The sequence below is a fragment of the Coturnix japonica genome, chromosome 2 (genome assembly GCF_001577835.2).
Source record: "Coturnix japonica isolate 7356 chromosome 2, Coturnix japonica 2.1, whole genome shotgun sequence".
Taxonomy (NCBI): Eukaryota; Metazoa; Chordata; class Aves; order Galliformes; family Phasianidae; genus Coturnix; species Coturnix japonica.
In genome coordinates, this window is record NC_029517.1 from 72,647,682 (window position 1) to 72,659,181 (window position 11,500).

Genomic DNA, 11,500 nt, shown 5'->3' on the forward strand with positions numbered 1-11,500 from the left:
CACCTTTGCAGGGACAGAGGTGAGGCTGACTGGCCTGTTATTACCCAGATCTTCCTTCTTGCCCTTTTTGAAGACCAGAGTGACACTGGCTATCCTACAGTCTTCAGGGATCTCTCCCATTCTCCAAGACCTCTCAAAGATGATGGAGAGCAGTTCAGCAATCACCTCTGCCAGCTCCCTCAGCACCCATGGATGTACCCCATTGGGTTCCATGGATTTATGAACATTGGTGTTGCCTAGGCACTCACAGACCACCACTTCCTTGACTAAAGGGAAGTCTCCCATTCCCCAGACCCTCTCACTAACCTCTGGTATCTGGGATTCCTGAGGGAGAGCTTTTCCACTGAAGACAGAAGCAAAGGAGGTATTCAGTAACTCTGCCTTCTCAGCATCCCCCTGTTACAAGAACACCCCCCTCACTTAGTAGGGGACCCTCGTTCTCCCTAGTCTTCCTTTTGCTGTTAACTTACTTTAAAAAGCCTTTTTTATTATCCGTTATCACTTTAGGCAGATTCAATTCCAGGTGGCTTTAGCTTTCCTCATCACATCCCTGCAGGCCATGACAACATTCCTATATTATTCCCAAGTGGTCAGACCCTTTTTCCACCTGGTCTGCATTAAAAAAAGAGTGGCGAGTAGGGAGAGGGAGGTGATTGTCCCTCTCTACTCAGCTCCTGTGAGGCCCAAGTCTCAAGCATCCAGGGCTGGGCCCCCAGCAGAAGAATATACACAGTCATTGAGGGATCCTGCTAGACTTGGGAAAAGACTTTCCTGTCTTTTCTATTTAGTTACAAGCCTCATTCCCAAATCTGGAGAAAACTGTAGAAGAAAGTAGCCAATTGCAGACACCTTGTTTTACTAAGAAACAAAATGCTTTTTTGTGTAAAATAATAATCTATTGAGGGTTTTTCCCTCTTTTGAGAACAAACTATATTTACATAAATGGTATGCAGTAGAATAGTTAAAAAACCTCTGATGATCATAAGCTACAAAAAACAACAGTAAATTCAGCCCTGAAACTAAAGAAAACTCAAGACTGATCAATGATGGACGCTGTACTAGAAAAGAATAAACTAGCTTCTGATTTGGCAGGCCAAATTATCACAAATATGTTACACATTTAACTCATTTTGCTAAGAGAAGTAGTTAATTTTTCTAAAGTCTCTTTGAAGGACTTGATCAAATAAGCTCCCAGTTCATCATTTGTCTCCTGAACAGCTGCATCATAACTGCCAAAGAGCGGAGTTGAAGCTTTCACATCCTCCCGATTTGCTTGGAGTAAAATGAATTTAAGCTCCTCTGCTATACTGTCATATTTTTGATGATCAAATTTGCAGAGACGGGCATCATCAATTGGGTAGGTGATGTCAAGAGGGTAACAGTCCTTTGGAACTGGAAACTCCACATTTTTCAGCTCTGGCAGCTCACAGAGAAATGTGAAAAGGTGTTTTAGTGCTTGGGATGACAATGGATTTCCAAGAAACTTAAACTCCTGCAGTTTCTGACAAGAGCTTAATGCTACAATCAACATGTTGACATGAGTGTCCTGGATGTTACAGTCCTCCAAGATAAGACTCCTAAGAACTGGAGAGGAATGGCTAAGAAGCTTAAAGAATGTTGATGGATAAAGTTCAGGAATATAGTGCCCACTCAGGTCCAGTGCTTCCAAGTGATAAGAATGGATGCTGTTGGCCAAATAGACCATATCATCATGGTTCAATGAACAGTTAGAAACATCCAGCATCTTCAGTGGAGTTTTTAGTGGGCTGTAGAATTAAAAAGAAAGGGTTTTATGCCATGAAACACTGAAAAACTATTTTCACAAAATTTCACACTTCTATCCATGTTATGAGTGCAGTCATCAGTCACAATCATTATTTTTTTTAATCTCCTTTTAGAAATGAAGCACATGCCAACAATGACAAATATAGTTTGCTCCCCAACCCTTTCATAACTCCAAATGTTTTGGTTTAAAGGGAATTTATTTTGTAATAATCTATGTGTATGTTTTGTTAACATTTACATGTTGTCAGGCTCCATTACTTGCTGAATTAATAATAGATCAGTACTACAATAAAAACATCGATGACTTCTTTCATGATGCCGTTATCATTCAAGAGATTTTAATCATGTCCGTTAAGGAAGGATTCATTTCAAGAGGCAATCCAATCAGTATTCTAACATACCAGTATTTATTTCTAGTTTTCTTTTTGCTTTATGTTTTTAGATATCCAAGAGTTTTACATGTTATTTTGTTCTGAAGTTTCAAACAGAAATTCTGATGAAGAAGGTGATTGGAAAAAGTGTACCTGAGATTATGAACAAACGTTTTAGTTGAATATAAAATAATCTTAACCAATGAAAATCAAAAAAGTTCCCTTTCAGATGTAGAGAACCTCAGCTAGAATTCTTCCATGTATCTCAACCGGATAAAGATTAGAAACTCATAACTTATGCATGTCGCTTTAAAACTAATGCATCCTATTTATTTCCATTGAAACTACAACTGATACAAAGAGCACAATAATGCTATTTGATAGAACAAATTCTCAGCTACAAAAAAATTATTTTTTCAACATAGTCGCCACCACTATCTATGTATTTTCACCAGTAATGAGCAACAGCCTGCATGCTGTGACCATAAAAATCTGCATGGATGTCTGGAACATGGCTTGTCTTTCACATTGCTGTTGCCACTGCTGAAACATACCACTGCCTTCCTGTGCTAATATCCACTGTTTGATCTCTTAACAACATTTAAATGAAGTGCCTTCTATGTACAGGAGGAATTTTAGACCAAGGTGATTTGTTTCAAAACTTTATTCTACCTTTTTTTTCCTGATGCTCTGGAAAGAAGAAACTCAACTTGATTTTCAGTTCAAATATGAACACAGATCACTGGTAGCTTGTTATATATTTAAGAACAGACATTCTTTTATGTAAATAATTATGAATATTCATAGGTTAGATTAATTTGCAGTAGAGACATGCATCAGATCTCTCCTACCCTGAGGCTGTAAGGCACAATGAACAATTGAAATCAAAGTCTCAAATCAGTTTAATATTCCTCTAGCTATCTAAAAATAAATTATCTATGAAATCTGTATTTACTGTCCTATTTTTAGAGGAAACACGTTCACTAGGAATTCAGAAAAATAAAACAATTTGAGTGTGACCTTTGAAATTGTATCAAAGGCCAGCCCAAGCTGACTGAGATATAAGCTCAAGACTGTGACAGATCTAGGTGTATCTCTACCTTGCATTAGTAGCCAAAAGCATATTCAAATCATACTCATAAGATGGGCTCTGGAAGGCTAACAGGAACAATCAGTTCTTCTAATTACATTTGACAATATATTGACTTCTCCCCAACAAATACTCTTTCCTAGTTTTCTGCTTCCCATACTCACACACCACCTGAGATGAGATATTCTCATTTCACTTATTCTATAATGTTCTCAAATTACTGATGGCACTAGTTGCTGTTCTTTACATTTTGATTGACAGTAAGATAGCCAAGTTACCTGAGCAGTTTCTGTATTCTTCCTGTGAGTATAGAAAATGCCAGACTGAGCTCAGTCAGTTGCGTCATTTCACCCATTTTTTCTCCAATGGTAGTAAGCATCAGTTCATCTGCAGCTGTGAACCTCCGCACATTAAATGTTCGAGCTGGCAAGGTCAAAGACATCAGTAGAGGGAAGTGAATACTGTTGAAGAGTATTTCCAAGTGTTCCATTTCCAAGCGAACATTGTGAACTACTTCCAGTTTGCGCAACGAAGAGGGATCAGCGAGCTTTATGATATAGAAGAATTTCTGCAAAGCCAGGTTGTCAGCTCTAAATGCCACACAGCAGATCTTCAGAGGACAATAACGCTTCTGCAGCAGGGCCTGCACTACCAGCTCATAGTTACGTTCTGTAACAAACAAGTCTATTAGCAGATCAATACTGATTTCAAAGGTACATGGCTTGCATTGCATTTGTTGCAGGTGGACCAGCACTTCTAGACAAAGCTTTGAGACCAGCTTTGTCCTGGCCCACCTCCCCATTGTCTTCTTACATTCACAAAGCTGAACTTCAACGTCTTTTATACCTGTTAGATCCACCACTTTCAACCTTTTCACACAGGGAGAAGGATGATTTAGCACATAGTCTCTCAGCCCTGTTAAACAGCTCTCCAAGCACTCTGAACATCTTCTATGGCTCAGATCTTCCTGGTAGTCCACAGTAGTTCCCAGAAGTTTTCCTATATTAAAGTCAGAAAGTGGCCAGGTCTCTACCAAGTCATGAATCACTTCCTTTCGCTCCAGTAAATAGCTGGCTTTAAAAAGAAGAGGAAAAAGATTATGAGCAACACTGCCAAGATTCTTCCTTGCAAACTCTGCATCGGACACGAATGCTTCAGCACTAAGGAACTGGAGAGACTTCATTGTTTCTTTGAACCTCTTGCTGTTACAGAGGGTGACTTCTGGGTTTAATTAAAGATCCTAGTTGCTTATCACTTTCTATTTTTAACTACAGCTGCTGTTTGCTACTGAGGGAAGCCTTGTTGGGAATGTAGAATGAAGAATCACATGCTGATCTCTGCTTTCTATTTTGGAGCTCTTACACTGAGACTGCAGCAGATAGCTTCTATGAGACCTTTATTTCGAGAGCATTAATTCATTTAAATGCTCATATTTATAACAAAACTAATAACTAAGCATAAACAAGCCATAATATTGTGATCAGAACAAGATATTTATGTGAGAAAATTTCTGTATCTTTCCCATGCTATGCAAAATGCATTTGAGGTTCCAACTTACACAAAGTGATCTTTATTCCACTTCCTTTCATGAAATACGCTACATTAAGATGAATAAAAATGAAGTATTTCCTAGGCATTTACATGCTGATTTCAAGGGAGAAGATTTCTCAGCATTATACTTCTCCTCAAAACTATAGCTGTATAAGGAAAAACTGAAGTGCTACAGTCGGTGAGCTACTTTTTACCTGTCCTACTCAGCAAGGAATAGTTAAATACAGTGATTCCAGGCAAAAAGAGGAGAGATATTACAAGAGTCCAGACTCTTCGTGACCAGGACACGGCTGTGGTGAGAGACTTAGACTTAAGTACAAGACAAGACAGGGCACAAATTTAAAACATCCTCAATACCCAGGCAAATATGCTGTTGCTGTTACCTTGAGCAGCAGATGGTCTTTTCTTTCTTATCATATAAGAAATCATGGTTTCATTATGATACAGAATGGGAAAATATTTGAAATCTATTACCTGTTGATGACAGTGGAGATGAAGCTTCTTACTTTCAACCTGGCAGTTGATAGACAGAGTGAAGAAATACTGTCTTTTATGCTGCCTTTTTTTGGGCAGCCAGCGAGAAAGAGTTACTTCAAACATTATAGCATACACTTTATATATATGTATATTTGCCTTACATTTGATGTTTTTTGCTGTGTATTTTATTCCCTCCTCTTTTTTTGAGCTCCACGCCTCGTCGCACCTTGTTGTTTGAAATGGCCAGTCTGAAAGATTAAACTTCATTCAAGAAATGCATTAGGAACTTACAGCCCCACTAAGATGATAATAACAAATGTAATGCAGCAAAAAGTTTGTATTTTATTTGTTTTGTTTTTTAAATATGGAAAGATCATAGATAAAGTAATTTTTCATGACTTTTCAGGAATTCATGTCACAAAGAAGTAAGGTTTATATATGAACAGTTGGTTAAAACAAAGAGAAAAGAATGAGGAATATACAGACAGCCTCTTAACTAGAGTAAGGACACCACCACATTGTCCATCTAGTCCAGGCAGTGCATTTAGGTTCACGGATTATATGAGTGTTGTCGTTGCTACTGCTGTTTTAGTACTGGCAACAGAAGGTTGTGAAGAATTGCAACGGGGACATCTAAGTGTGAATGAATGGAAAATAAAATGGTGGATGGAATTAGTTCCTATTATTTGTAATAAATTTATTGACAGAGGGAAGAGAAAAGCCAATTGCATAAAAAGTTCCATCTCAAGAGTAACTTATTAGGCTTAGGAGTGTTCTGGGAAAACTTCACCTCAATTGCAGTGAAGAAAGTAAAGCTGCTGTTAACAGGAGGCATACAGGGAACATAGCTGAATTGCTGAGAAGTCCTGAGATTATTTGCATCTGTGCAATAACGATGACTCTATCTTCACCAAAGACTAAATATAATGTACTGGAATAGAAGGAATTCTGAAGAAGGAGGGCTAAAAAGGTGACTGGCGGTATTAGAATGGTTGTTGTAGAAGTAATGACCAAGAAAGTTCATACTTTCTTGCTGCTGAGAAAGCAAACAATTGAAAGAATTTTGTGAAAGCACAAAGAGCATGAAGAAAAGAGAAGTGATGGTGAACAAGTGATCCCTTGTTTAATACTAGAAATTGGAGGCATCGAAGAACATCAGCAGGGCTGGAGTTTGAAACAGAAAAGAGGGCACTTCTTTATGAAAGGCCTAACTGAGCTGTGGACCTCCCCGTGGCTGGATACTGTGAATGTCAGACATTTATTTACCTGTGCTCTGAGCCGAAGAAAAACCCTTTGTTCTCTCCAGCACAGTTCTTGAGTCCCTGGGGCCTCAGTGCATGCTGCTTGTCTAATGCTACTCTTGCAAAAGAATATTCTCATGCTTCTTTAGTCTTATGAATATGGAGCCTAAAAGTGTGCTGCTAAGAATTTGGAGTTGCAGAGCCAGGAGGAAAAAATGAACTGCTGAACACAGAAACAAAACCAGAAGCATGAGAATGCCAAGTCCAGCTAATTTAGTGAACAAGTAAGAACTGCAACAGCAGAATTGTAGTCTTCCATTTTAGATAAAGAATAGATTTCTTAAATAGATTTAAGAAATTCAAACAGTTGGCAGAGCTGAGAAAAGTAGGCAGATCTTCTGCCTGGAAAACATTTTATCCAGCGGGAAAAATCCAGTGGACATTGAGGACCTGTTAACATTGTGTAATTCTGACGGCCACAAATGACCACCATGAACTCGCAAAATCTCAAGACCCATCAAGGGGGAGTTAACTGACCGTTTATATTTAGAGATTTGAAACTAATGGAATACAGGGGCAAATGCTTTGCTCTGCCTTCTTTTATCCAGTGGAGCTAAAATATGCAGCACTGGTCAGAAATCCACACTAAAGTACCCACACAAAATTAATGGCTCTTTCAGCTGCATTTCATGTAGATCATCTGCTTGAACAGGTCACATTTGGGAGCAGGAGAGATGTTACTTCCTTTTTCATCGTGCTTTCTAACATCAGAGAAAGTACCGTGCTCCTATTTCTCAGGGAATGCAGTAACTTCAGGCAGTACCACAGAGTGACAGCACTGGGGTGATGAACAGCATGAAGGGGTGTCCATCCATACACACAGTGCATACAGTAGGAACTTTTAGGCTGTGGTCTGACGGAAAGTTTACGTGGAGTCAAATTTCAGAGTTGGAGCACTGAATTGCAGTGAGTCACACAGAGAGCCTGAGAGCTGCCTTTGTTCCACTTGTGTCTGAATGTTGGAGGAGAAACAGCAGGCTCCAGTTTTCGTTAACTTATTTTCAGAAGTACAAAATTCATGTCCACCAAACATCTTCCCTGCTTGAGGTCTTTCAACTGACTTTCAGAAAATGCTGTCATGGTAAGAACTCTCATTTCTACATTCCTTTTTTATCCCTCATGCTTCTGTATTACACTCTTTTGTCTCATTCTTTTCCTACCCTCATCTCTTTTTTATTTATTTTTTGTTTCTGCACACCTGTTCCAGTCATTCTTGGTGGACCTGGGATGTGCTACTACTGTTCTTAGGCTTGTCAATCCATGCTTGTTCAGCAGCTCAGGTCATAGAAGGTAAATCACATCAATTAATTGAGAGTAAGAGTTAAATTTAAGGTAAGCTTTCTCAATATAGAAAGGGACTCTACAGTGTAGTTCTTCATTTTCTCTGCTGCTTATTGTTCTTAATTTCACATAGGAAAGCTATGTTAAGGCACATTCGAATCTGCCAGCATGGCATCAACATCCTTCAGTCTGAATTGGATAGGTATGAATTTTAAGGATGGACTGTTCTTTGAATTAAGAATTGATTGGCTTTTTACAGCCAGAAGGTTGTGATTTATGGATCTGTTTTAGGGTGGAGGCTGGTCATAAGCAATGTCTCTAGGGCTCAATCTTGGGACTGGTTCTCATCAATATCTTCATCAGTGACACAAATGATGGCATTGAGTGCACCTGTATCAAGTTTGCAGATGACACCAAGCTGAGCGGTGCAGTGGATACATTGGAGGGAAAAGAAGCCATCCAGAGGGACCTGGACAGCCTGGAGAAATAGGCCCACATGAACCTAATGAGGCTTAATAAGGCCATTTGCAGGGTGCTGCACTTCAGCCTGGGCAATCCCAGGTGTTTATGGAGACTGGGCAAAGAAGCCCTTGATGGCAGCCCCGATGAAGAAGGACTTGGGTGTCCTGGTGGATGATAAGCTGGATGCAAGCCAGCAGTGTGCACCTGAAGCCTGGAAAGCCAACAGTATCCTAGTCTGCATTTAAAAAAATGATGGCCATCAGGGAGAGGGAGGTTATTGCCCCCTTCTTCTCAGCTCTTGTGAGGCCCCATCTGGTGTACTGTGTCCAGGCCTGGGGCTCCAGTTCAAGAAAGATATAGGGCTCTTGGAATGAGTCTAGAGAAGGGCACTAAGATGATTAGAGTGCTGGAGCACTTCTCCTATGAAGAAAGGTTGAGGGAACTGTGCTTGTTTATCTTGGAGAAGAGAAGGCTCCAGGGAGAACTCATTATGGCCTTCCAATACTTGGAGAAAGTGTGTATAAACTGGACGGGGACTGATTGTTTACCAGGGTGGACAGCAATAGGACAGGGATAGTAGTTATGACAGTGTATTTTCATATATATTTATATAAAAGTGAGGCACAAAGCATTGCTCATCACTAACCTACTGATGCCCAGCTATCCCCCCAGGAAGTAGAAGAGAGCCAGATGAATTCCCAGTTCCTTCAAGACTCTCCTCAAGAATACACCTTTGGTCGGTTTAAGTCAGCTGTCCTAATTCTGTTTCCTCCCAGCTCCTCAGGCCTTGTGAGGGCAGTCTTGGCTCTGTACAGCAAATGTAGGTGTGTCCATTTCACTAACACTGGTTTTCTCCTACAATCAAAACAGTTTGCACTGTTATAAGCACATGGCATTTACCATGGTAAGCCTTTGGGACTGTTGCATAATCCACCTTCCAGACCTTCCTGTATTTGTGTTTCAGCCATCATCCTCCATACTTCTTGTCTTGTTTAATTACAGCATGTTTCACATTCATGGGTAACCTGTGCAATAGCATCCATAGTCAAGCCTGTTCCTCAATTCTGAGCCCATCTATACATTGCATTTCTTCCTTGATGGCCTGAAGTGTCACCAGCCCATCCAGCTAAAAATAGTTCACTCTGTGTAGCTTGCTGTTGGGGGCATGCTTTGTGGGGGGTTGGACTCGATAATCTCTGGATATCCCTTCCAGCCCCTACAGTTCTGTGATTCTGTGATTTAGAATGTTCTGGAAATGGGCCAGTGGGTCAGAGGGACTTCAGGGAATCTAAGTCTCCCCCATGAAGTTCACCTGATGTCATATAACAGACTTACATAGTAAGGAAAATCCAAGGAAAGGAATGTTATCTCTGTAAGGACCTGCTTCTTATCTCTTTCTGCGGTGATCTCCTTTTACTCTTCTAGGATCTGCTTGGGACCTTTTTCTTTCTTAGCCTCTTACAGGGAAACTTGATATAGTTGAAGGTACCCCTGTCCATGACAGGGGAGTTGGCACTGGTTGATCTTTAAGACCCTTCCCAACACAACATAATCCAACCCAATTGAATTCATTTTATGATTTCTATGAAGGGTACATGTCAGATTTCCACCAGACAGCCATTACAAACAGACGCTGCAGAGGTAATTCAAGCCCAAAAGTTTTCTAACGTTGTTCATAGAATCATAGTATCACAAGGTTGGAAAGGACCTACAAGATCATCAAGTCCAACCATCCTCCCTTTACCATATCTGCAGAAAACCACTAAACCATATCTCCTAGCTTCCTATCCAGACGCCTCTTGAACACTGCCAGGGATGGCAACGGCCATTCCAGTGCCTGACCACTCTATGAGAGAACATCTTTCTTATGTCCAGTCTAAGCCTCATCTGAAACAACTTGTGGCCATTTCGTCGGATCCTGTTTGTTGCCTGGGAGAAGAGGCCAAGCCCCTCCTCGTCACGAGCTGCTTTCAGGAAGTTGTGGAGTGTAATGAGGTCTCCCCGAGCCTCCTCCAGGCTAAACAATCCCAGCTCCCTGAGCGGTTCCTCACAAGACTTGTGCTCCAGACCCCTCACAAGTTTCATTGTCCTTCTCTGGACATGTTTCAAGGCTTCAATGTCTTTCTTGTAGTGAGGAGCCCAAAACTGAACACAGTACTCAAGATGCAGCCTCACTAGAGCTGAGTACAGAGGGATGATTACCTCTCTGCTCCTGCTGGACACACTATTTCTTTTACAGGCCAGGATGCTGTTGGTCTCCTTGGCCATCTGGTCAAACTGTTGGCTTATGTTCAGACTAGCATCAACCAACACCCCCAGGTCCCTTTCCTCTTCACAGTCATCCTCCACTCTGCCACATGCCTGTAGCACTGCATGGGGTTATTGTGACCAAAGTGCAGGACCCGGCACTTGGCCTTGTTGAACCTCATCCCATTAACCTCAGCCCAGTGATTCAGCCTATCGAAATCCCTCTGAAGGGCCTCCCTACCCTCAGGCAGATCAGCACCACCTCCCAACTTGGTGTCATCTGCAGACTTACTGAGGGTACACTCAATTCCCTCATCCAGGTCATCAATGAAGATGGGCCCTAGAACCGACCCCTGGGGGACACCACTTGTAATGGGTCACCAGCTGGACTTAACTCCATTAACTACTACCCTCTGGGCACAACCCTCTAGCCAGTTCCTTACCCAAAGAAGGGTATACCTGTCTAGGGCATGGACAGCCAGTTAAAGCATGCAAGTCTACTTCAAGAAATTTACTCCTCCTTTAATTAGCTAGTGAGGAAATATTGGTGACTGGGAGGTGGACAGTTGGACTGGATGATCTTGGAGGTCTTTTTCAACATTGGTGATTCAATGATTCTGTGATTCTATTTTAAAATGAACATGTCAACAAGCAGAATTTACATTTTCATTATTTTCCCCCAAATATTATAACACTGAACAGAGAAAACAATTTACTAACTCAATTATGCTTGTCAAACAATTGTTGAGAGACATAATACATCAGATAAAAATGTGAAATCTAATTAAAACTAGCCATACTCGTTAGTTTAAAACAATTTCAGTATATTAAACTATATAAAAAAAAAAACTTTTAAGAATGTTTTTTGGCACAGAAGATACCATATATCATTTTCTATTCTTATGAATTGGTTAGGAAAAGCATTTCTAAGCACT

General features: G+C 40.6%; 1 protein-coding gene across 1 annotated transcript; it reads right to left on the minus strand.

The window, feature by feature from the left end:
- Nucleotides 1-4,477, minus strand: LRRC14B (leucine rich repeat containing 14B). The gene is made up of 2 exons (XM_015854811.2): nt 3,525-4,477; nt 1-1,766 (listed from the first exon to the last, which is right to left on the minus strand). Exons 1-2 carry the CDS (start codon nt 4,427-4,429, stop codon nt 1,121-1,123), a joined length of 1,551 nt encoding a protein of 516 aa, XP_015710297.1. The 5' UTR covers nt 4,430-4,477; the 3' UTR covers nt 1-1,120.
- Nucleotides 4,478-11,500: the final 7,023 nt, after the last annotated feature.

Excerpts from the sequence above, each read along its gene's own strand:
- LRRC14B (XM_015854811.2), bottom strand. The coding sequence starts at position 4,429 with ATGAAGTCTCTCCAGTTCCTTAGTGCTGAAGCATTCGTGTCCGATGCA. Across the intron at positions 1,767-3,524 it reads AGAATACAGAAACTGCTCAG|CCCACTAAAAACTCCACTGA; the intron begins GTAACTTGGCTA and ends TTAATTCTACAG.